General features: G+C 39.5%; 3 protein-coding genes and 1 long non-coding RNA gene across 7 annotated transcripts in view; 2 read left to right on the top strand and 2 right to left on the bottom strand.

The window, feature by feature from the left end:
- The window catches only part of LOC119025281 (interferon-induced protein 44-like), a 47485-nt gene extending 39077 nt beyond the window's left edge, over positions 1-8408 (bottom strand). The window contains exons 1-2 of the mRNA XM_037108683.1: positions 8362-8408; positions 7902-7934 (exon numbers count right to left, since the gene is read on the bottom strand). Coding sequence (XP_036964578.1) covers positions 7902-7926 — 25 coding nt within the window. The 5' untranslated portion in view covers positions 7927-7934; positions 8362-8408. The remainder of the gene's footprint in view (positions 1-7901; positions 7935-8361) is intronic.
- Positions 8409-8529: 121 nt separating this feature from the next.
- Positions 8530-19142, top strand: LOC119025282. Of its 3 annotated transcripts, XR_005076758.1 has the most exons (9): positions 8530-8655; positions 10729-10766; positions 11235-11339; positions 12585-12645; positions 13434-13547; positions 17421-17462; positions 17705-17902; positions 18129-18217; positions 18480-18620. XR_005076758.1 is itself a non-coding variant. In XM_037108686.1 (8 exons), the coding sequence occupies exons 1-8, from the start codon at positions 8631-8633 to the stop codon at positions 18728-18730; spliced, it is 822 nt and encodes a 273-aa protein (XP_036964581.1). In that variant the 5' UTR covers positions 8530-8630; the 3' UTR covers positions 18731-19142. The 3 variants fall into 3 exon arrangements, 2 of the variants coding, with proteins under 2 accessions (XP_036964581.1, XP_036964580.1); XM_037108686.1 differs by lacking the exon at positions 18129-18217 and having other exon boundaries at positions 11235-11327; positions 18480-19142; XM_037108685.1 differs by lacking the exon at positions 18129-18217 and having other exon boundaries at positions 18480-19142.
- On the bottom strand, positions 10768-22351 carry LOC119025287. Its single transcript, XR_005076766.1, has 2 exons — positions 22298-22351; positions 10768-11186 (listed from the first exon to the last, which is right to left on the bottom strand). It is a non-coding gene; the product is annotated as an uncharacterized LOC119025287 (long non-coding RNA).
- LOC119025285 lies at positions 20797-25430 on the top strand. 2 transcript variants are annotated; one of them, XM_037108693.1, is made up of 6 exons: positions 20797-20850; positions 21935-21972; positions 22358-22469; positions 23688-23729; positions 23988-24188; positions 24768-25430. In XM_037108693.1, exons 2-6 carry the CDS (start codon positions 21949-21951, stop codon positions 25016-25018), a joined length of 630 nt encoding a protein of 209 aa, XP_036964588.1. In that variant the 5' UTR covers positions 20797-20850; positions 21935-21948; the 3' UTR covers positions 25019-25430. The 2 variants fall into 2 exon arrangements, with proteins under 2 accessions (XP_036964588.1, XP_036964587.1); XM_037108692.1 differs by having other exon boundaries at positions 23967-24188.
- Positions 25431-26316: the final 886 nt, after the last annotated feature.

Here is a 26316-nt window from a genome sequence, read left to right as displayed (position 1 = left end):
CGCTCAGGGAATGAGGCCAAATCATGTCATGATTAAATGCAATAACATTTGCTAACATTACATGGGCATGACAGGATGCACAGTGTAAAATCACTTTCAGGATTTGCACCTTCAGCAAAATGCATTTAAATGCCAAAATGTACAATATTTATAACATACATACGCACACACTTACACTTGGAGGTTAGATCTGGCCCAAAAAAATAAAGCCTGACCCGAGCCCAGCCCAGCCCAGCCCAGCCCATGCAGGTTGTGTCCAAGCCGCCCGGCCCGACACATTAACTGTAATTACGAGCCGGAGCCCGATTTAAACCCAACATTTTTTTTAATACGTGGGCTGTTATAACGGACGTTCTCAAGCTCCATGTTGCACTTACACTACACAATCAGTGATGCCGGTAACGCGTTACTCTAATCTGATCACTTTTTTCAGTGAGGAGTAATCTAACCTGTAATATTTCCAAACCACTAATCAGATTTAAGTTACTTATTCAAATCACTGTGCGTTACTATTATGTTTGTCATTCTCCTCAGTAAAAATATATATTTCAGCATCTCGGGGAGTGACAAAGTCACTTTTTCTGCACGAGGACACTCACTCACGTGTAAAACCACGCAGCGGCACAAACAACATGGAGGGAGGAGAGAGATGTGCCCTTTGTAGCTGGAAGTACCGTCATTATTTTGAGTTATTACAAACACACACACATATGCTTGATCAAGTGCTGGCCCGACCCTGCCCGAGGATATAGACGGGAAATGTCGGCCCAACGCGGCCCGCGGTCCGGTTCGAGTCAGCACAGAGAATCTAAAGTCAGGCTGGTGGTGGGGATGGGAGCACCTGTTGTCGGCGGGACGGTCGCAGGCGGACACATAATGCTGGCGGCGGAGATGAGAGCACTGTCGGTGAGACAGGAGGATGCAAGCCATGACGGAGAGGGTCGGTTCGGCCCCACTGACCAGCGTCAACAGACTCTTCAGATATCCAGACTTTACCTGGTGACAGTCGCTGTAGTTAACTATATATAACTAAGTGGACACTGCAGAGACAGGCGTTGGTGGTGATTTTTAACCCTCCATCGTAGCTCCTTTTCACAAAATCGATCCACCGTTTCCTAACGTTGTCATCTTTAGGAAACTTAAATAAGCTAATGGTGTCATTACTCTGCACACTGTGGCATCCAGGAAAGATGCAGGGCGATGTGGAGGAGACATGATTGTTTAGCTGACTGGTTGACTGGTTAGCTAGCTGCAAACAGTTCTAAGAGATGCTATCCAAGACTGGAGAGCAAGCAGAAAAACCACTGAAGCTAATGCGCTGAGTGTATTTATAGGGCTTATGCAAATCGGCCATGATTTGCATGATTTTCTGACCCGCCCATTAAATCCTGAACACAGAAATCATGAAACACACTTTATGAGCCTAGCTCCAAAATTAAAATTCTAAATGGTTGAATGCTTTTTACATGTTTTAAGGAAATACATTTATGACCTTTTTAATGTGTTTAGAAGAAAATGGCTGAATTTGCTTGGTGGACTTTAAAGATGTTGGGATCTAGGTTGCTCTTCTTCAGAAGGGGCTTCACCACCGGTGTTTTAAAGGAGGCGGGGAAGACACCCTTCTGAAGAGAGCAATTCACCATGAATAACAGCTGATACTCAAAGAATCCACAAGATGTTTTAAAAAACGGTGTGGGAATTGGGTCTAATAGGCAGGTCGTGGGCTTTACTTGGGAGAAAACTCAACCAAGTGTCCTCGCATCAACCAGGGCAAAACTCTCTAGTGTTTCCTCCGGTAAAATCAATGATCCAGGTGTGTCGACATTTAAAATCAGTTGAGGTAAAAGACTGGATCTGATGTTATTGATTTTACTTCTGAAGTGGTCTGCAAAATCCTCCCAAAGGGTGTCAGTTGGTGTTTTATAGGATCTATTAAAATTAGTGTTTGTTAAATGGTCAATTGTGGAGAAAAGGAATTTTTGCTATGGGTTATTGACAGTAGCTCTGAGAATTCACTGTTAAAAGAGGTGGAATAGCGGGGTGGTCTGTAGACTGTCATACAGAGGATGGGGGACTGCTAAAAACAAAGGCATGGTAGTCAAATGATAAATATTTATTAAAAAAGACGTCATTTGACAACATGGTGTCTTTAGTGATTGATGCAGTTCCACCTCCTTTTTGTCCCCCTCTTGTAGAAAATAAGAAAGTTAAAATTTGGTGGGGAAGCCTCAGTGAGAACAACAGGTGCATCAGTGCCAAGCCATGTCTCTGTCAGGAGAATGCTGTTTAGGTTGTTATCTAAAATTACATCATTTATGATAAAGGATTTGCTTAAAAGAGAGCGCATGTTCAGCACGGCCATTTTAATGTGCTGAACCGTGTGCATGTGTGTCTACAGTGAGTCAGCAGGTGGGTATGATGCATGAACGGACAATCAGGTCAATGCTGACAGATAAAAGCTGTGATCCCTCCTGGTTTGGGTGGAGGCTGTCCCATTTAAAAAGGCTAGGCCTGTTTGAAAACTTTTAGGGCCCTATGATTTCCGCGATCACGGAATGGCGTACGGAATCGCAGAATTGGCCGATTAAAACAGAGTCTACTTTTTAACGCAGAATATTGCGGAATTTGACATAATTTCACCAACATGCAGTTTTCATGTGGAAGTGGAACGTATGTGAAGGGAAAACTGCACAGAGGGAAGCAAATCTGGGTGGCACCACAAGTCGCCGCCGCCCCCCTCCCCACAGACTAAGCTCCTCCCCCGTCAAAACAATGTAAGCATGGTGAAGCAGCTGCTCACGACTCCGTCTTCGTCAGTGAAAAAACTGAGAAACTTGACATTTACCCCTCAGTACAGAGCCGAGCAGTTCCTGGACAACTTGTATGTGACAGGTGAACTCTTGTTTTGCAAAGAAGCAGACCTGAGAAATCATAATTTAAGGTGTAACGGGGTTCTCCCCAGAAATTTTTGGTGTAGTGGCGCACCGTCATTCTGGGGGGGGGGTCGCAATCATCGGACCGGGGTGGCGGGCGGACGGACGCTCGCTCGTCACCCTCACCCGTTACAAACCACCTAACCTAACATGGAAAATGAGTATAGTGTCGCTACGCCACCGTTCCAGTGTCTGGGGAGAACCCTGTGTAATGCGTCAGACGTTGCGTTTTGCATGACACTTAAGAAAACCAAATTACTGAGTTAGTCCGACTATGATCGGATCTTTAAGATGCATGTTTACACCTCAGTCTGACTAAAATCAGACTGGATCGGATTTCTCATAGTCGAATCAAAGCACAAAGATTATTCGATTGATAGTCTCATTACTCCTGCATGTATATGTTCCATCAGATCGGATCGGATTTTGTGTTCTGCTCCGGCGCGAGATTTTTTCCCGGGGCCGTGAGCCGGAAGTAGAAGGACGGCGTCTTTCCTCCGAAATCACCGCAAGAAAGAGCACCATTGTGCATCTAGTTTGTGTTATTATCATGTACACCATATACGAAGTGTACAAAGATGTAGCTTAGTCTCGCTCTTCATACGCCATCTTTCTTGAATGCCGAGGCAGCTGGTGACGTAAAGAGGTCAGCCAGAGGTGTTTCTGTTACCACTAGTTGAAATGGGCACAGCGCCACCTAGTGTACCGGGTCTGACATGCTCCGGACCAATAATCCGATTTCTCACCGGCATGTGTACTTGGATAATTGCAGTTGTCTGACTGAGCAGCAGAGTGGAACTATAGCTGTAATCTGACTAAGTTGTGCATGTAAACGCACTGAATGTTAGCCATCTGTCCGATTCATATTATCAGCATATAACAGAGTGACTGTTAACTGCTGCTAACAGTAGCTGCTGTTAGCTAGCTAGCCCCGTTAGCCACAGTCCTCTTAGCTGACTCTGTCTGGGCTGGGAGCTCAGAGGACAGGGGAGGGTTGGTGTTTCCACTGTTAGATGGTTAGTATGTTATTGACATAAATTCACGAGTATAATTTTGTTCGTCATCTTTGCTGGGGTTTTTTTTTTACAACTTTTACAACTTTAATTTTCAGAACAATTTTGGTTTGCAAACATTTTCTGGATCTGCCAGAGAGCTGACCATGTTTTTATTCAATGAAACCCATAAAAACACAAAATACACTACTGTATGAAGACATGATGAAGTCAAAATGTTTTTGATGCACTTTACAGTACTTTACGGTACAGTATTGAGGAATTATGTTTGTCACCTCAATTAATTTAAGGTAATTTCTATTTAATTTGTGTACACTTTAGTCATTTACATTAAAACATACTGTTTTTGGTAGTATAATAACAGTAAAAGGTAAAAAAAATAAATAAATACAAAAATTCAGGATTCCCAAAAATTAAAACAGAAAAAAACGGAGTTTGGGAAAAAATTAAACAGATTATGTAGGGTCCCATACTTTTTGTCAGGCAGTACCCCTTCAGCCACAGGTGCAGCTGACGGGGGGAAGCGGGCCAGTGATAATTAGCCGCTTTCCCGTGTCCAGCAGGCGATCCGCGAGGGAGACATAATCCTGTTTAAGGACCTCCGACTGTTGTTTTTTTAGGTTGTTGATGCCGGCCTCCAGGACCAGCGTGTCAGTATCTTATCATTTATTAATTTGACGTCATTCACTTTATTGCACACTATTTTTCCAGAGGTAACCCTCCCTTAACTATAACTAACCACTGTCTCTTCTTTCTGTCTCTTGATTTTCTCCTCCTTGCACTTTTCATCCTGTCTAATCATTTTCTCTCTCCCTTGAAGAGTTTATTGCTCTGGCCCATTTCTCTCCCCTCATATTCATGTTTCTTTCTCTCTCTCCATTAGTCTTTCATATTTCTATATTTTACCAGGGATTTTGTGTTGCTAATTTAATTTTTTTATTTTATTTACAGGCATTCGTCATCAGTGACTGAGGAGACCAACCAAGCGTTGCTGTCAAGTATTCACTGTTCACTCTTTCTTTTGTAGTTTCTGGGCTGTCTTCCTCAAAAGTGTCGGCATGTAGTATGTTGATAAAAGAATTCTGCGGAGGCAAGGCTGCGTGGAATGATAGAGCAGTCTTTATTAAAACAGACTTGAGCCTAGCATCCGAACAGAGTGTGTGGCCACACCTCTGATATTCTCCAATCTAGGGCAAAGTAATGCCAAACGTTTTTGCCCCTTCTTGCCCTATCGGAACTCCTACGCCTTCGCTCTTAGGAATTCTACCAAGTGCCACCCCCCTTTCTCTGGTGTGGGGGCCTTTTTTAAAGTCTGTTCTCCATAACCGCCTACTTGTCCCAATTGGTCACTTTGGTGGGTTCAAGGTACATCTATCCAATGGGAAAGAAGAGAAGGATGGGTCTGCCTCACATCCTCTATGAAATAACTCTTGTGTGCGTTACTTAACTTTGCTGATGTCAGCTAAAGTGGACAGGATGGTCTCTCTACACTTAAATGACAATGTATACGTTGAGTCAGCTCTTAACCTCTGGTGTGGGCTCCTTCCTGTAACTTATCTCTGAAGCCCACTTCAGGGCTGATCAGGGCTCCTGGTTGTGGGGACCCTCACACTGTCACATTCCCGCAGTTGTCTAAGGGGAGCATCTGGTCCCGTCTCATCCTGTCTTCCTCCTATTCACTATTGTTTTAAACCCCAGGATGTGTAGGAAACACACAGACACTACACTTTCTCTCCTCTTTTCTTTCTCCACATCCACTTTCTATTGTTCACATGAAAAAGACTTGGTTTCAGGCTAGACTGTTACAGTCTTCTAGATGGCATTTTAATGCAGTGTTACACTGTTCTTGATGGTATTTTAAATTAGCATCTGAGGTTATGCTCATGAGTTCAGTAAAGCCTGTCACTAATGATTGTATTGGAGACACTTTCTTCCAATGTGGTAATGCAATACCTTTTCATTTTTGTAATCCAAATGTTCTCAATGTTATTAATCTTACAAAGTCTGCTGTACAAATGAGCACTTTGTAATAACTGTAGCAATGTTATGGAGTGTTTATTCTGTTGTGTTCTATCCCAGTGTTCTTGAACTTATTACTTGAAGGTCTCCATCTGATTTTTATTCAAGGTCAAAGGTTAGGAATGATTGGCAATAACAACAAAATGTAATCAATTCAGTTATGATTATGTCTCTTCATTGAGCCGACATGCATAGAAACCCTATGTTGATGATAGTTGACGATGACAGTTTGGTAGAAGTTATTAAGTAAGATAAGGTAAGTGAAATTAGTCATCAGTTGGATAAGTTTAACGGTGTTAGAGTGCTCTGCTCTGTGAGTTCTGGGTCTTTGTTCCTGAAAACAGCTTCAGAGTGAGCGCTCGTTGTACTGTCCACTCTTTGCTACTCTCTTCCTCTGTGTCCTCAGCTAGCTTATCCTGCTACTTTTCTTCAGCTGAGCACAGACAGATGAACAGTAATGAATGCATTTTGTTGCTGATAGTGTTTCTGATCTGCTCTAAGCACTAGAAGGCAAGACAATGGTAAAATACAAGAAAAGTCAAGCTGTGGGACTTTTGGATGTTGATTGGTTGTTGGGGTGAATGTTGTAGCCGAGGTCTGGGTATCTGAGAAGCCCTGCATATTTTAAATTGGTGAGAATTTATACGAATGCAAAAATAACAGAATTTATAACACACTGGCATATACTGTAAAATCACCATAACCCACAGTTCTCCTACTGTAATCCAAAAAACGGTATTATACTGTTAGATAAATTGTGGTAGATGTGCTGTAAAATAACCACAACAGCCACTGTTATTCTACAGTCATATACTGTAATCCAAAAAAATGGTAATATACTGTTAAAATAAATGACAGTATTTGCATTGTAAAATAACAGTGAAATACTGGCATCTCTGCTGCCAGTATTTCACTCTTTTTACAGTGAAATTCTTTACAGTGTATGTATATATGTATATGTATAATTATTATTATTGTGACATTCTCATATGATTTTATGTTATGTCTTATTGTATTGCACTGACTGAGATGCATCTGGGATATATCTATTCTATTCTGTATATGTATATATAAGTATATATATGTGCGTATATGTGTGTGTGTATATATATATATCTATATATATATATATATATAGATATATATATATATATATATATATATATATATATATATATACACACAAACTAATTATGTCAAACAGAAATTAAAAGCAAAAGGAGACACCAGGTGCTCTTGAAGTTAAACTGATAAACTCAGATAAAGGAAGAACACAGGCTTACTGAAGACACACACACACTCGCTCTGAGCCAAGAGACAAACATGAACTGCACAAGCAAACCATATGTGCCCACAGCACAGAGATCAGTGAAAATGAAAATGAATTGTCACAGTGGCTGTTTATCATTAAAGTATAACCAAACTCATCACTACATCAAACAATGAGAGAGTAAAGTCAGTATATAAAAAAGTCTGAAGTCTGTTTCCTCAGTCAGACCTGGATATCAAAGAACCAGATTTAAAGATCCAATAATTCTCTGAAGCAGTTTGAACAGCTGGTCACCTCTGATAGACTGCTACACATGCTGCCCTCCACTTTCAAGAGCCTCTTGTTGCCATCATGACATTTTTAGAAAAGACATGTCAGAGGATCATAGAAAATGTTCCATGATGAATAATGATTTACTGCACAGTGTGAGTGTGTCTGAAGTAAATCTATGTGCTTCCTTTATTGACAAAGTAAGAAGCTAATGTATGATTTATTTTAATGATTTGTTTAAAAGAAACAGATTTTAGTGAAATAACCAAAATGATTGCATGTATAGCATTTAAAACATCAGCATCATTGTAACTCTGCATTTTATACATACTATTCTAAACTGTGTTTAGATGTTGGATCTTTGGACTGTGTGCTGCAGTTGATCAAGTATCTTACCAGGACGAGAAAACAATCCTCCCATGATTCAGACTGCAGACAGAGGACATGAAGAACATGATGTACAACATGAACCACACCTGTGATAGATGTTTAGATATCTTGTACCAACAGAATGATTAGTTCACTCGGTCACAGTGCAGGACTCTGAGGGACGCTGGTGAAAACTGTATCAGGGCCCCTACAGAGATCTACATCCATGTTATCACTGTCTGTGTAGAGGGAACTTATCAACAATGTGATCAGCAGGAATTTAAGTGGCTTTATATTGGTTTTAAAACAATGAAGAGAACCTCAAGACAATATTGAAAACCTTCCTGTCAAACTTCACTTTTAAACTTACATTGATTACAAAGTTTAAATTTCCAATGTATTGATACTCTGCTGAAACAACATCTAGCACCTCAGTCTTTAAATGAGGAGCATTTGTTTTTGATATAAAAAGCAGAACCATCCTTACCAGTGTGTCGGTATCGTGTAGCTGTTGTAGACCTGCAGTGAACAGACTAGAGAGAGTCTTTATATATGGTGACGTCAGAGTTTGTACAAAAGATCCGCCCTCTCATGAACCACGTGATTTGTAAGAAATCCATCAGCTTCTTAGAAACTGTCACTGTGGTGTTGCATGTGTGCACAGTGACAGTTCATCAGTCGGTTCATGAAGGGGGAGGGTCCTTATTATAAAGAGTCTCTTCCTTCTGTTTCCTGCAGATCTACAACAGCTGAATTATGACTGAGCAACCCAGAGCTGCTGGTAAGATTCATTTATTTCCTCAAATAATTCAGTAACAAAGGTTGTGGATTCATAAACATCAGCGTGTTAGAAGCATCTACATTATTTCATCACAAGGTTTTAGTCCAGTTTGATAATGAGAGTGTCTAAATCCAGTTCAACCTGTCCTGCAACTACAGATTCACACTGGCATCCTTTGTGTCTATATTTTAGAGAATACTACAGGACACTCTCTTAAAGTAAAGATGTTCTGATACACTGCTTACTCATTTGAACACAGTCCTAAAAAATGTGCACTCTAAGTCACACATTAAGTCATATATACACAAAATAGAACTGAGAGTTTGAATGTGATCAGGCACTAAACAGACTGTTTTATGTGGAGGTGTCAGATACACTCTGTCAAAAAGTTGAGATCAATTTACTTCTTCCAAACACAAATACAAGTAACGGACATTATACATAGTCCTGATGAAATGATTCTGAAATATATCAAAGCTCTGCCTACTGCACTGTAGTAAATGTGACGATTCAGTTATGATTACAATAATGATATAAGTAATAACTTTGTGGTACTTACATTAAAGACCATGTAATGTTAGCTGTGATTGAAATAGATGTATTGAAGTTTAGTAGATTAATGTCGGAAATGTTCAATCGATAGAGAAGCTGAGCTGAGCTGAGGCCAAGAGGAACTGACAACAACACTGTTCGGTTGAAAAGGGGAAGTGTCACACCTGAGTCACTGTCAGAGGGTGATGATTCTGTCGTGATTAATCAAAGTATTAACTTTGCTGTCAGTAACGGTAAAAGAATGTGTTAATACTGATCATCCCGTCCTTTATGTGTCTTAGCAAGTCTGTTTAACTGTCTCTCCCCAACTGTAATCAAAGGTTGCAGTTCATTTCCAAGAGATATTTGCTGTGTCTCAGTTCAAGTCTGCATCCTTCAGAGGAGTATTTGAAGGCCAATTACATCACAACGCTGTGTGAAGTCTGTCCCAGTCTGAAGGCTCCTCCAGATGCTCCTTCTTTTCCCTGTTTCTGGAGGATGCACCGCTACGATCCTTCGTGGCCTCACATATCCCAAGATTCTTTGAGCACCTGAAGAAAGAAAGAGAGGAAATGGCAACATCGCGTGGCTTAGATCGTCACCTCCGCGGGCCTGTACAGGAGTAAAACATCTGGTGACGCAACCAGGAAATGCTCCAAAGGCTAGACCGTCACATTTAACAACAGCTGACGAGGTTAACAAGGTCTCTGAAGGACTCGCCTTCACAGACCACAGAGGCCGAATCCTTCAGGGGACGCAGACCTGAACTGAGACACAGCAAATATTAATAACAGCTGAGGTTCACCTCTCGTAATCATGCTTCTCCCTGAAAGACAGTAACTGCAAACACTTACATTTTAGTTCCTGGTGAGCCCACTGTGAAATGTTAGCGTCTGATTTGTAAAAACTGTGTCAAGTGGAGCAGTTAAGAAAAGAGGCTGAATGTATGAAGAGTTTGAAAATGAGTGAGTTTAAAGTGATTTCTACTTGAGTACCATTATAAATAATATACAACTCAGCTTCAAAGAAAAGTTGTATTGGGATATAGGAGTAGATGAAATGTGTGATGTGATGATGTGAAACGTTTCAAAGTTTGAATGGAACATTTTAGCTGAAAAAAAAGGTGAAGGTGAAATTGCGTAGAAACTGAAAAAGTGGGACTTTTGAGCGTTCTGTCCTTTGACTTTTATTGATATTCATGAAAGTATGATTTTAAAATTAAAGCAGTAGTAAATAATGTTCTTATTGAACTTAAAATTTGATATTATAACTTATATGAAGTTTCTATGTTGAAAAACATGGAGAGAGACGAAGGTCGAAGAAACGCTGCATAATGATAAAATTCCTCCAGCACTGACGCTGCTCCACTCATTAAACACACACATGACATCTGAACTTTAACTTGTATAATGAAGAAAAATAAGTCAACATAGATCCTGTTAAAATCACAGAATGATGTGAAAAACACATTTTATTGTTTTAACCATTTCCTGAATATGATTGAACATATTGTTAATGAACACATCACACCTGTGTCCACAGGTGAAGGTGATCAGATGGAAGAAGACACAACCCAACAGGTGAGTTAACATCCTGCAGAGTCTCTGTCTTTATTCACCAGCAACATCTTCATTCATATGTTCAGATCACTGACAACAACAAAGAAAGTGTTGTTGGTGCAGCTGAACATTTATCTGTCAGTGGCAGCTGCATGTTCACTTTTAAAGATTCATTTATCAGTAGAAAGAATATTAAAGGAAAATAGATTATTGTCAAACATTAAAACTATTCAAATGAACAACACGTCTCCACTTTTGTTCCATTTGTCTCATAACTTCATTTGTATTGTTGACAAACTCAGAGACATAGTTCACCTGGAACAGAACAATCAGCATGAAGATGAGTTCAGATAGTTAGTGAATATTACATTAATATACATTTAAACTCTTACACAACACACACACACACACACACACACACACACACACACACACACACACCTTGTATCTGCTGGAAGCTCTCTGTTTCTGTCTCCTCTCTCTCCTCAGGATGCAGCCTCAGGGTCAGTGAAGTGTCCAGAGAGACGTTCCTCTGGTCCACCTGCAGCAGACCAGGCTGAGGAGAAGGTCCAGCCTGAACAGGTCAGACTGCAGGCAGGTTGACTTTGATGAAACGGTGGGAGAAAGATAATGATAATCCTGACAAAAATACAACCATAAAAACAGTAAAAAGAACAAACAATAAATCATGAGATATAAAACAGACACACAAAGTGTGTGTGTGTGTGTGTGTGTGTGTGTGTGTGTGTGTGTGTGTGTGTGTGTGTGTGGAGTCTGTGAGCAGAACCAGCAGCTCCTGCTGAGATGTATTCAGTAGCTCCAGCTGCCTGCCCTCTGAGCTAGTGGAGCATCATGGGAACTGTAGTTTGTTTTTGGTTGCCACAAACCACGTGAGTTTAAGAGTTTAGGAGAAACTGAACAAACACTTGTAAACTCAGCACTGAAGGAACTACGTTAAGATTTTCATTACTTACAAGAAGTGACGGTTTGTTGCAGCAGCGCTGTAGAAGTGTTCTGGTTTTCATGTTTAAGTTCATCCTGTCTGCTCTGGTTTCTGAGGTGCGTCTCACCTCCCATCAGCTGTTGGAACACACTGATTCAACTGATTTCAACATTTACACCAAATTAATTTACATACTGACTGAAATGATTCAAACTGAGTAAACTTTAACTAGCAGGCTGCGTCTTTGGGGGAAGAAGAAAGTGCAGATGTCACCAGACTCCCCACAGGCTCTCAATTTTAAGACTTTTTCATTTGAAGAACTGAATAAACCTTGTGAAATACTGTCTACATCACATTTTTATCTATTTGGGCTTACATTTGTTAATTCAGCAGACATTTTACATGGATGTATTTCTTTATTTGTGTAAAACAACATTTTGACTGTTTGTCTCAGTGATGTTGGTGTTTACTTTCTAACACACAAAAATCTATTATCGCCTGTCTGTGCTGTAACAGAAGAGACTGCATGTTCTCACGGTGTCTGCATGGTTTGTCTCTGGCTTCCTGCCACAATCCAGAGACAAACAAGTGAGATCTGTCGCTCTGTATTGTCGGTCGGTGTGAATGTGATGGTGAATTGTTGTCTGTCCCTACATGTCAGCCCTGTGATGAACTGCTGACATAAAAAGTGTAATATTTCCTCTGATTATGTGCCGAAAATTGAAATAATCAAGTAAAGTGAAAATACCTCAGATTCATGCAGTACAAGAATTAATGTGATTAATTACTTTCCACCACTGAATGTAATGATTATTATAATTTACATAATATAATGTACTGTCTGTGTTTACTTGTTGCATGTTTACACTTCTAAAGGTTTTGTGTGTCTGATGCAGGTTGATGTCGACCCAGAGATCCTAAAGACAGTGAGAGATGTGATGTCAGCTTCACATAAATGTAGGTACAATTATTATTTGTTTTAATAAATGTTTTTTTTTACTTATACTTCTAATTTTTCCCCCCCAGTACTGTGTGTGAATATCAGGACTGTAACAAAGAAATGACACTGGTTCATATGCAGTTTGGAGTTAAAGTTCAGTTGAATTATGTTTCACAAAAACTAAATGTATAAAGAAACATTTCATTTATTATGAACAAACAGAAAATAATCCTGCTGCTGGGACTCAGACTGCTTTAAACTTCAGTGAAATAATTTCATCATAAAATAAAATTCTGTGTGACGCTGCATGAACACTGAACTCTTCACAAAACGATGATACAAATTAAAGGTTCATTTATTTGTCAACAGCAGGGTTGTAAATGCAGCTGAGTGTAAATTCCTTTATGCTACATAAGAAACACAAAACTGTGTTACAGAGTGCAGATGGTGAATTAAAGAGTCTGGTGTCCTGAGGAGTGAAGCTGCTGTGTAGTCTGGTGGTGCAGCAGCAGGTACTTGTGTATCTGCTGTCAGGTGGCAGCAGGTGAACAGACTGTCTGGGTGTCTTTTAGTGTCTGTAGGTTCTGTGCAGACGTCTCACCTCACTGATGTCACATCCAGGTATATTATCTGGAGCAGCAGCTCATTCAGATTCACTCTCAGCAGGACTTTCCTCACATCTGCTGTGGTCACTGACAGTGTCTGGTCCTCTGCAGCCTTAATCAATACTAATAACACAACATGAATCAAACAATATATTACAGATATAAGAAGATGTGACTGTGATTAACTGTCTCTTTTCTAGATGCTCTGGATGATGAACGTTTGAAGAAGTGCATCACTGACGCATCAGTTGACCCGAAGGAGCTTTCACAGTTTTTTAAAAATGTTGAAGCTCAACACGCGAACACTGATCGAGGTGATCATACACAGTAAACATACATTTTCTTTCTTGTCATATGAATGATGTCTCAGTGTTGGGAATAACAGCATTACAATAAACAGCGTTACTTTCTGTCAGTAACAGATAATCTAATAACTGATCCAGCTAGTTTCTGTTTCCATCGTTACAGCGAGTTACTGTCACAGACTGTAGTGTTGAAATCTGACTCAGCCACAGCAGGAGGAGGAGGAGGGGCGGGACGACCCTTCAGTTCACACACAAACCACACAAACCACACATGTACACACACACACACTGGCAGAGGTGAGCTGCAGCAGTGAGTCTACAGACACGAGTTTAATCTCTTCTGTTCAAGTTGTAATCAACTGTGATCTAATGAAGCATCTCTGAACTGAACACGCTTCTACAGAACTAGTGGCCAAAAACACACTGTTGACAGTGTTGGTGATGACAGCAGGTGTGTTGTTGACAACATGCTGCAGTTACCAGCAGGTGAGTCAGACTCCAGCAGGAGACGCTGGGCCATGCAGAGATGTTTCTGTATTCACAGACGCAGAGTTCGCTGAAACGGATGCTGAGCTCAGAGGGGGAATAATTCAAAGTAACACAATAGTTACTTTCCCTGGTAACTAGTTACTTTAAATGTGGAGTAATTTTGTTACTAACTCAGTCACTTTTGGAAGAAGTAACTATAACTAATTACTTTTTAAAAGTAACGTGCCCAACACTGGTCTCTGCTGTTACTGTCCATGGAAACATGAAGCAACATGATCCTGCTGCAGTCAGGGAGCTCACACAGTCATCTGGGTTTAAAAATCATTTCAGACTTTTCTTCCATGGTGGCAGAGGAAGATGCTCTGACACCACCAGCTGTTTTATCCTGCTGACCTGCTGAGAGAAATAATCTAATAACCTGATTTACTTTCTGCTGAACCTCAACACATTCTGATAACAAACACTTGATGAACTGATTCTGAATCGGCTGGTCTGACTGATGAGGAGGAGGAGGAGGAAGAGGGGGGAAAGGAGGGGGTGGAAGAAGGATGGATTGAAACCCTCTACTGAAAGGGTCCAAAATAGCAGCCAATTGGATCTGGACTCCCAGAGAAAGCAGTAAAACCACACATCTGTCTTTGTTCTGATCTGTTTGAACAGACTGGATTAATACAAAACACAGCTGAATGGCACAAAGTGAAACTCTCTGCAAAATGCCACCGGGGCTTTTTTTGTGACTGTATATGAGTCAAACCTTTGTATAAAAGCATAATTACTATGAAAGAGGCACTTTTAAGATTTGCTGTGCTTCCCTTTCAGGTCAAACTCATTTTCAATGGGAGTGCTACGGGCACTTTTACAATAGCATGAAAATCTGTATATTTAAAACAGTAAGAAGTCTGGACACAACATGAAACTGTGCTGGTAGCATCACCAGGGTCTCTACACATGAACACCAGCACTGACAACATTGTTTGTGAACGCAGAGTTACTAAAAAGAAAGTTTTTGAACAGCTCATGTTAGCAGTAGCTTGTTCCGCTCGCCGCCGTCCTGCCAGTGTAGAAGAGTCGATCTCAGAATGAGACGTAACCTGGAGGACAGTTAAGGTGGAACAATCCTGAAGCTTAGTTCCATATAAATGCAGATAATTAGTTGTTTTGTTGTTAGTGAAAAACAATATTGACCTTGAAGTTGAAAAAGGAGCCTCATATAAGAAACAATACTAAAATAAAAAGCTGGGAAAGTCACGTGAGATCTGGTGTGGATAGTTGCTGGAAGACAGAAGTTCCACCTTAACTGTCCTCCAGGTTACGTCTCATTCTGAGGTCGACTCTTCTCCACTGGCAGGACGGCACCAAATAAAGCAAATAATAGCAAATCACAAATAAAGCCCAGATTGTATTTTGGCGAGAGTTTCACTATAATTCAATCAAGCCTGATCCAATATCATACACAACATATTTAAATCAACTGGATCCAGGTTTTTCTTTCCTACATCAAATTGTATTCTTACAGATAACAGCCACCTAAATACAGCTGGGCCCATATTCACAAAGAGTCTTCAGGCTAAAGTTTCTCCTAACAGAAGAATTTAGGAGCAACTCCTACAAATAATGGGCGTGTCAGTCGTAACTTTGGGACTCTTAATTTTTGAAAATAAGAGTTAATCACAAACATTTTAGGCTTAAATGTAGCACCTCAGACTGAGAGACCTTAGAAGTCCAGAGGACTCCGAACTCACCAGGACCTGGTCACAGCTGAATGTTTTAGAGACTCTAAATGACAGGAAATCATTAAAACGATGTCAGATGGACGCGAAGGGACTGAAGTTGTGGTTGAGTTGGTGACGGACGCAGTAACGTCCAGAACCAACCGGAACAATCCAACAGCACCGGAGTCAAAATGTCTGGCAGCACTGCGGGAGAGATGCAGCTGTTCACACAGGACCAGTATCAGCTGTAATATAATAACTGTTGAGCCTGTTGACAGATGGAAATGTTCCTTACCACATGCTGCCATGCATGTGATCCATCTGATCATCTCTCCAGATTTCGCTCCTGAATTTTCACCAGAATGTTGTCAAAACTTTCATCATAATTCTCAACACAGCCTCCATAATTCTCGACTGGGAAAAAGGCAGAAAAAAGGTGGAAAACACAAAAAACCTTAAGAAAAACAAAAAACGACCCCAAATCACAGAGATGCTGATTCACAGGACTAATATTATCACATGACCTCTGTGTTTGGTGAAATATGATCATTTGCGGTGGAATTTTTACTTTACAAACTACAGACGTGGCAGATTCACACGGGATTAAGATCACAGACCTCCACAGTTATTCCAGATTACTGGAGGTCTGCAGGTTCTTCTGGTCCCGTTTGTCATCAAGGAAAAGTTGCATTCCATCAACACACAAACTGTCTTTGACACATGTTGAAATATACTGGACACTGTTGAATTCTAATGGAGAGTTGTTTGATGCTGCTTTTATTGGCAATTCATGTTTCTCATCGCAATCTGTTAATTTGTCATTTTTGTCTGAAGCGTTTTGTTTGGCGGGGCACTTAGTTCTCCTCATGAATACATTTCTTTATCCAGTATCTTCTTGTCATGGGCTTGTAGGCAACTTCCTTATTTTCACTTCATGCATTGTGCAGCCTAACTGACTTTTCATTGGGCTGCCCGGTCACTCAGCAGCCAATCAGCTGTCACCGCTTCTGCGTCCTTATAACATGACGTCATCCAGAGCAACAGAGAGTTACTTCTAGTTGGAGGAGGGGGAGAGTCTAGTTCAGGAGTTCAGTGTTTTCATAACTAACAGTTGGTCTCAGCTGCTGAATTACTTTTAACAAATGACTCTTATAAAAACTTTCAGTCTGATTTAGGAGAACTGCTAACGCTGAGATAAAAGTCTCAGTGGATTTGGGCCCTGGTTGTTTTCATCAGGATCCATGAATTATTAACCAGAATGTAGAAAAACACTCACAATATTAATGTGAGTAAGAAAAGATTCATGGATCTGTTTCTTTAATAAAACATGTGATGAGTTAATAAAATATGACATTTTAAAGATTAAACCCACAACAGGAAGTGAAGTCAGAATCAGCTCCACTAACTCAACATTAATAATAATTCAATATTAAAATATCTTCAGGTTCATCAGTCACATTTTACTGCACAAGTTCTGCTGATCATTTAAATTCACTTGATAATAACACATATTGAACCTGTAACAGAGTATTTTCACAGTATTAGAACCTTCACTTTAATAAAAGATGGGAATTCTTCCTCTGTTATTATTATTTGACACAAATTGTCTCATCAAACTCAGTAACAGTTAAACACAAATATGAATCTGGATCTGACTGAATTCTGCTTTATTGTTCATCAGGACAGAAACTCTCATGGTTGTCGTCCTGGTTCTGGTCCAAAGGTGAGTGTCATGTTGCTACCAGGTTCTTTCAGTTTTGTTTCTGAATAAATGTTCACAGTTAGTTTATCTCTGTGTGATGGTGTAAATATGTTTGGAGTTGTGTTCATTTATATTGGTCTAACTGCTTTTTTACTTATTAATTACTGTTTTAATTGATGCTCTCTGTCTTTGATCTTGATGATGTCACAATGTAAATGTCTCTGTTGTGGAACTGATGAAGGATTTGATCTCTACACCTTCAGCACAAACAGTGAAGGTCCACTCAGTCTCTACTGGTCGGACCTGTGGTGCTGATGATGAAATACTGGAAAAAGTGAAGAATATGAAATGGACACAGGTGGAGATCACAGGCTGTCAGGAGTGTGACATCATCATCGTCTTCTGTCCAATCACATCTCTTGTTCGATCAGATGTGTCGGCAGCCATGAGAGAGATTCCAGGTAATGAAAGATTTGTTTCTAACTCTCTCTTACTGTTATCAGACTAATCTGTACAGAGGTGATGTTCAGATTATAATCTGATTATAGTCTCCAGTCTCAGAACCAGAGTTCATGTTCTGTGTGAGCCTGTAGTTCTGGTTCTGCAGCTGTACGTACAGTCAGTGAACATGTGAACAGTTCGCTCAGAGACTTTTCTCTCCTACTTCTACATTTACAAACCCTTCAGTGGCAGCAGTGAAGAACACTGCAGCAGATTAAAACATGAGTCCTCAGGTCACTTCACAGCAGCTCTGTGTTCAGCTCCTCTACAAACTGGTAAACTTTCATATCTTTAATATACAGTTTTGTTTTTTTAAGTGTTTGAAGAGCAAACAGTCACAACAACACAGTTTTGTTGGTGACGTGTTCATTTAAAATATGATTTTGTGTCTCCTGAATGTTCAGAGGGATGTATGAACTTGTTCCTGCCTGTGTTGTTCAACCCTGTAATGTTTGTGTTTTTAGTAAAACGTTCTCTGCACGTTCTTCTTCACAGGAAGTCGATCTCTGAACTTTGTCTCATATTTTGTCTTTTCAGGTGATAAACCTGTGATTTTAGTGCTGATGCATCACACCAGAGATGTCGACTTTTCCACTGATGTCAAAAAGTGGAGTGGAACCTATCAGAACGTCAAGTTGGATGTTCATGTTCTCTTCCATGAGACTCAGCCTGGATTACTGAAGTGTCCAAGAAATGATGAGGCAGTTCAACAAATACAAACAGTGTTAAAAGCTCACAGTAGAAGGTGGTTACAATGGCCTAGTTCTGGTTTTAATGCCGTGATGTGAAGCAACAAGCAACAGAACAGCTGTTATTAATAACTGCAGCCAGATAAATGTCTGTGACGTCCTCTGACAGATTAAATCATCACTTAACAAACAGTCCTGTTGATCGTTGGTGTCAAACACTGAAGTGATAAAGTTCTTAATCCTGCTAAAGTTCATGAAGTGTGTGCTGTATAACTTCATCATGATGTCATCCTGTAACCATCAGTCACTTTCTGTGTGGAAAACAGGAAACAGCTTGTTTCAGTCTGTTTGGTTCCTTTCACACATTAATAATATATAATAATAATAATAATAATCTGCTTTTATTGTGATGCTGCCTTTAAAGTTTCAGATCCATAAAAGTTGTCCTACAGTTTGTCTGTAACTCTTCGTCTGCAGCCGCTTTAATTAAAGATTTGATCGACAAGTTAAAGTGTGAATCTTTGTTCTGTGTGTGGATTCATCATTCAGCAGATTTCATGTTGCCTGAATAGATAAAAGCTTTTCACATCTTCTCTGTGGACAGATTATTTCTGTGTACATCATTTAAAGAGCAGTGATCCAGCTCTGTAGATCAGAACACGACTGGACTGGACCCACATACACATCAGCAGTGTGATTATTAGAGTCGTGGTGCAATAAATACACACTAACATCAACACTGATCCACTTTACATTGATTTAAATGGCTAATATCACTTGAAACAACAATATATTAATACTATATTTGTGTTATTGTTCTTACATATTATTATCTAGCCTGCTGCATCATAGTTTTGTCTTCTTTCTGTTCTGTGTGCTTCATATTATTCCTGTGTGTCTGTCACATAAACACACAGATAGAGATTATTTACCACATCATTAACATATATATTATTTATCACACATGTTCCTTTATACTTCTACTGCAGGAGTTTCTCTGCTGGACCAAATATTTACACAATAATACAGTGTGAGGGATTTAAATATTGATATAAATCTTTATAACGTTATCAGTACTGTGTTATATCTTTAATCTTTGTATTTTCTTCATTCAAAGAGCTGTTTCTGTTTGTGACCTCTCAGTCTGTGAGGATCAATAAAGTCTGATCTGATCTTGAATGGATCAGAGTGTCAGCGCTCTCTGGTGGACAAACTGTGACAGACACTCTGTTTCTGAATGAGCTCAAACAGATTCATGATGATGTGATAAATGGTTTGGTGACATATATGATGTGCAGGTTCAGTAGATGTCTCAGTGTTGTGATGTTACTGCCATGTTTGATGTGGAAGACTGTGAGAGAGCAGGTAGAAGATTTATAGATCATTTAAATTATCACAGGATGTGATCATTTCTGTGATTCATGACACAATTCAAACAGGATCAATACATAATTTTTCCCTCTTCACTACCAGACAAAGGTTTGATAAAACATGACCATGAGGTAAACTGAAAGGGGCGTGGCTTCAGACGATTCCTCACATGAAGAAGAATCCCAACTAGCACTCTTGGCAGCAGCAGCAGTGTTTGTTCGTTAGCAGAGTTACAGCACTGATGTTGGAGTTTAACTCAGGATGTCCTGTAATTGTGCCCGATATGTTGATATTAGATTTTGGCCCTGCAGGTTTGAATTATCAGAGTTAAAAGACTGACTGGTCACCCCTCATATGTACTTTATGGTACTCTGACAATGTACAAATTAATATTTGTGCATTTTGACACTTTCACTGCTACAAATATAAAGGAAACACTGTAGAGGGAGCAGTCATGTCATGCAATGACACCTGACACCTCAGTGTCCAACCCTAACCTGAAAATAAAGCTGTGAGTTTTGTGCATGAAACAGGTGAAGCTGGCATGTGGTTTATTCATTGTAGTGTCTAAATGTTTGGGCATATGATCACTGTAAACAAGTAAGAAGCCATTTGAGCTGTGAAATGATGAAATGAGTTTGACGGTTAATTGAAGATAAATCCATCTGATCTATTTCAGTACTTTAGAACCTGTTGCACACACACAAACACACACAGTGACAGTTTGTGAAATTCTTATAAGTCACGTGGTTCATAAAGTGGGCGGAGCCTTTTATAAAGAACTTCCTCTTTCTGTTTGCTGCAGATCTACAACAGCTGAACGATAACTGAGCTCCTCAGAGCTGCAGGTAAGAATCTTTCTCCTCAGATTATTCAGGAACATGTTGATGATTCAGAAACATCAGCATGTTGGAATCATCTACATTATTTCATCACAAAGTTCTAGTTTAATTCAAGTTACTGTTGTCAGGAAACAGTTTTCCTACATCGATCTGTTTCTTCAGTGAAACAAGTTAACAGGAAGTGAAGTGAGATCTCAGTGACACTGTAACTCTACATTTATATTAATATACAAGTGCATGATTTATTTAATATGGTTTACAGTTTTTATACTCTCCACCTGTAGCTGCTGCTACAGCATGATGATGAATGTGAAGAGTCATAACTCAGGACATTAGTCTGTATGTTTGTATATAAAGCTCTAATGAGATCACTCAGGGTTTATACTCAGCAGGACTGACTTCCAGTCTGATGCAGATTTAAACTTTTAAATCTTCAGCATCATTTCATTTACTTTTAATCAGCATTAACACATGTATTAACTGGTTAATATGTTATAGTATAATGTTACTGCACCACCAGCTGCAGGTGCATCATGGGAGAAGAAGAATTCATTTTAGATTTTCGATTCTTCCTTTAAAGGTCATCTGTCTAAAAAGAGCTGATACTGAGAGCAGACTACAGACAGGCTGACCATCAGCCTGCTGCTTCATTTATTCATTTATCATGAAGGAAACAACAGGTTACCTTTGATCCACAGCGGCTCAGACTAATAACTGGGTTATAGATAATATGTTGATCCTCACCATGAAACTACAGAGAGAAAGAAAAACGTCTCAGTCAGGAGCAACAACTCCAGAACACTGATTCCTGATCAGCTTTAGATGTTTCCAGTGTGCTCCATTCAAACAGTGTCTCCACAGCACTGTGTGTGTTAAAGTAGAGACTCTCAGCTGTGAAACACTGACGCTGCTCCACTCATTAAACACACACATGACATCTGCACTTTAACTTGTATAATGAAGAAAAAGAAGTCAACATAGATCCTGTTAAAATCACAGAATGATGTGAAAAACACATTTCACTGTTTTAACCATTTCCTGAATATGATTGAACATATTGTTAATGAACACATCACACCTGTGTCCACAGGTGAAGGTGATCAGATGGAAGAAGACACAACCCAACAGGTGAGTTAACATCCTGCAGAGTCTCTGTCTTTATTCACCAGCAACATCTTCATTCATATGTTCACATCACTGACAACAACAAAGAAAGTGTTGTTGGTGCAGCTGAACATTTATCTGTCAGTGGCAGCTGCATGTTCACTTTTAAAGATTCATTTATCAGTAGAAAGAATATTAAAGGAAAATAGATTATTGTCAAACATTAAAACTATTCAAATGAACAACACGTCTCCACTTTTGTTCCATTTGTCTCATAACTTCATTTGTATTGTTGACAAACTCAGAGACACACACACACACACACACACACACACACACACACACACACACACACACACACCTTGTATCTGCTGGAAGCTCTCTGTTTCTGTCTCCTCTCTCTCCTCAGGCTGAGAAACGTTCCTCTGGTCCACCTGCAGCAGACCCTGCTGAGGAGGAGGAGAAGAAGGAGGAGAAGGAGGAGAAGGAGGTCCAGGAGGTCCAGAAGGTCCCATCTGCAGGTTGTTCAAGTTTGTTTTTTATTGTCATGCTGATCAATTACAGTTAGGCAGTTGATTATAATATATTAATATGACACTGGCATGATAATACTGATAAAAGAACAAACAATAAATCAAACGGATCTTAAACACACAAAACAAACACAACAAACACACTGAAGGACAGAACAGCAGTTTCACAGATTTGGGGCCAAACAACACAGAATAAGTTCCGTATGAAAGATAGAAGAACCGGTCCAGAACACTCCCAGACAGTTTCATCACCTGCTGTAGAGCCTGATGTAGCTGTTCTCTCAAGACAAGTGCTGCAGGGTCCAAGTTACATAGGAACCAACAGAATCTGGACTCCCACTGTGTGTGTGTGTGTGTGTGTGTGTGTGTGTGTGTGTGTGTGTGTGTGTGTGTGTGTGTACTGATTATGTTGAATGCTCTGATTAATAAATGACAATAAATAATCAGTTTGAAACGACAGTTTTAGTTTAGTTTAGTTGGTTTGTTGTGGATCTTTGATGTGTTCTGTGACTGTTCTGCTCCACTTGACCTGCCAGAACTGGATCCTGTCTGTGTTCTGATCTGTTTGAACAGGCTGGATTAATACAAACGCAGCTGAACGGCACCAAGTAGAACCAACAGTCCCCTTTAATTCAATCAAGCCTGATCCAGTATCATGTACAACATATTTAAATTAACTGGATCCAGGTTTTTGTTTCCTGCATCAAATATACTCACTCACAGATAACAGCCACCTAAATACAGCTGATTGTTTTCATCAGGATCCATGAATTATTAACCAGAATGTGGAAAAACTCTCACAATATTAATGTGAGTCAGAAAAGATTCCTGGATCTGTTTCTTTAATAAAACATGTGATGAGTTAATAAAATATGATGTTTTAAATATTAAACCCACAACAGGAAGTGAAGTTAGAATCAGTTCCACTAACTCAACATTAATAATAATTCAATATTAAAATATCTTCAGGTTCATCAGTCACATTTTACTGCACAAGTTCTGCTGATCATTTAAATTCACTTGATAATAACACATATTGAACCTGTAACAGAGTATTTTCACAGTATTAGAACCTTCACTTTAATAAAAGATGGGAATTCTTCCTCTGTTATTATTATTTGACACAAATTGTCTCATCAAACTCAGTAACAGTTAAACACAAATATGAATCTGGATCTGACTGAATTCTGCTTTATTGTTCATCAGGACAGAAACTCTCATGGTTGTCGTCCTGGTTCTGGTCCAAAGGTGAGTGTCATGTTGCTACCAGGTTCTTTCAGTGATGTTTCTGAATAAATGTTCACAGTTAGTTTATCTCTGTGTGATGGTGTAAATATGTTTGGAGTTGTGTTTATTTATATTGGTCTAACTGCTTTTTTACTTATTAATTACTGTTTTAATTGATGCTCTCTGTGATCTCCACTTTGCTGCTGTCACAATGTAAATGTCTCTGTTGTGGAACTGATGAAGGATTTTATCTTTCAGTGAGGATCTCTACACCTTCAGCACAAACAGTGAAGGTCCACTCAGTCTCTACTGGTCGGACCTGTGGTGCTGATGATGAAATACTGGAAAAAGTGAAGAATATGAGATGGACACAGGTGAAGATCACAGACTATCAGGAGTGTGACATCATCATCGTCTTCTGTCCAATCACGTCTCGTGTTGGATCAGATGTGTCGGCAGCCATGAGAGAGATTCCAGCAGGTAATGAAAGATTTGTTTCTAACTCTCTCTTACTGTTATCAGACTAATCTGTACAGAGGTGATGTTCAGATTATATTCTGATTATAGTCTCCAGTCTCAGAACCAGAGTTCATGTTCTGTGTGAGCCTGTAGTTCTGGTTCTGCAGCTGTACGTACAGTCAGTGAACATGTGAACAGTTCGCTCAGAGACTTTTCTCTCCTACTTCTACATTTACAAACCCTTCAGTGGCAGCAGTGAAGAACACTGCAGCAGATTAAAACATGAGTCCTCAGGTCACTTCACAGCAGCTCTGTGTTCAGCTCCTCTACAAACTGGTAAACTTTCATATCTTTAATATACAGTTGGGTTTTTTTTTAAGTGTTTGAAGAGCAAACAGTCACAACAACACAGTTTTGTTGGTGACGTGTTCATTTAAAATATGATTTTGTGTCTCCTGAATGTTCAGAGGGATGTATGAACTTGTTCCTGCCTGTGTTGTTCAACCCTGTAATGTTTGTGTTTTTAGTAAAACGTTCTCTGCACGTTCTTCTTCACAGGAAGTCGATCTCTGAACTTTGTCTCATATTTTGTCTTTTCAGGTGATAAACCTGTGATTTTAGTGCTGATGCATCACACCAGAGATGTCGACTTTTCCACTGATGTCAAAAAGTGGAGTGGAACCTATCAGAACGTCAAGTTGGATGTTCATGTTCTCTTCCATGAGACTCAGCCTGGATTACTGAAGTGTCCAAGAAATGATGAGGCAGTTCAACAAATACAAACAGTGTTAAAAGCTCACAGTAGAAGGTGGTTACAATGGCCTAGTTCTGGTTTTAATGCCGTGATGTGAAGCAACAAGCAACAGAACAGCTGTTATTAATAACTGCAGCCAGATAAATGTCTGTGACGTCCTCTGACAGATTAAATCATCACTTAACAAACAGTCCTGTTGATCGTTGGTGTCAAACACTGAAGTGATAAAGTTCTTAATCCTGCTAAAGTTCATGAAGTGTGTGCTGTATAACTTCATCATGATGTCATCCTGTAACCATCAGTCACTTTCTGTGTGGAAAACAGGAAACAGCTTGTTTCAGTCTGTTTGGTTCCTTTCACACATTAATAATATATAATAATAATAATAATAATCTGCTTTTATTGTGATGCTGCCTTTAAAGTTTCAGATCCATAAAAGTTGTCCTACAGTTTGTCTGTAACTCTTCGTCTGCAGCCGCTTTAATTAAAGATTTGATCGACAAGTTAAAGTGTGAATCTTTGTTCTGTGTGTGGATTCATCATTCAGCAGATTTCATGTTGCCTGAATAGATAAAAGCTTTTCACATCTTCTCTGTGGACAGATTATTTCTGTGTACATCATTTAAAGAGCAGTGATCCAGCTCTGTAGATCAGAACACGACTGGACTGGACCCACATACACATCAGCAGTGTGATTATTAGAGTCGTGGTGCAATAAATACACACTAACATCAACACTGATCCACTTTACATTGATTTAAATGACTGATATCACTTTAAACAACAATATATTAATACTATACTTGTGTTATTGTTCTTATATATTATTATATAGCCTGCTGCATCATAGTTTTGTCTTCTTTCTGTTCTGTGTGCTTCATATTATTCCTGTGTGTCTGTCACATAAACACACAGATAGAGATTATTTACCACATCATTAACATATATATTATTTATTACACATGTTCCTTTATACTTCTACTGCAGGAGTTTCTCTGCTGGACCAAATATTTACACAATAATACAGTGTGAGGGATTTAAATATTGATATAAATCTTTATAACGTTATCAGTACTGTGTTATATCTTTAATCTTTGTATTTTCTTCATTCAAAGAGCTGTTTCTGTTTGTGACCTCTCAGTCTGTGAGGATCAATAAAGTCTGATCTGATCTTGAATGGATCAGAGTGTCAGCGCTCTCTGGTGGACAAACTGTGACAGACACTCTGTTTCTGAATGAGCTCAAACAGATTCATGATGATGTGATAAATGGTTTGGTGACATATATGATGTGCAGGTTCAGTAGATGTCTCAGTGTTGTGATGTTACTGCCATGTTTGATGTGGAAGACTGTGAGAGAGCAGGTAGAAGATTTATAGATCATTTAAATTATCAC

This window comes from Acanthopagrus latus, chromosome 9 (assembly GCF_904848185.1).
Source record: "Acanthopagrus latus isolate v.2019 chromosome 9, fAcaLat1.1, whole genome shotgun sequence".
Taxonomy (NCBI): Eukaryota; Metazoa; Chordata; class Actinopteri; order Spariformes; family Sparidae; genus Acanthopagrus; species Acanthopagrus latus.
This window is presented reverse-complemented; position numbering and strand designations above follow the sequence as displayed.

Excerpts from the sequence above, each read along its gene's own strand:
- LOC119025282 (XM_037108685.1), top strand. The coding sequence starts at position 8,631 with ATGACTGAGCAACCCAGAGCTGCTG. Across the intron at positions 8,656-10,728 it reads TGAGCAACCCAGAGCTGCTG|GTGAAGGTGATCAGATGGAA; the intron begins GTAAGATTCATT and ends CTGTGTCCACAG. Across the intron at positions 17,903-18,479 it reads AGCCATGAGAGAGATTCCAG|GTGATAAACCTGTGATTTTA; the intron begins GTAATGAAAGAT and ends TTGTCTTTTCAG.
- LOC119025285 (XM_037108692.1), top strand. The coding sequence starts at position 21,949 with ATGGAAGAAGACACAACCCAACAG. Across the intron at positions 21,973-22,357 it reads AAGAAGACACAACCCAACAG|GCTGAGAAACGTTCCTCTGG; the intron begins GTGAGTTAACAT and ends CTCTCTCCTCAG. Across the intron at positions 23,730-23,966 it reads GTCCTGGTTCTGGTCCAAAG|TGAGGATCTCTACACCTTCA; the intron begins GTGAGTGTCATG and ends TTTATCTTTCAG.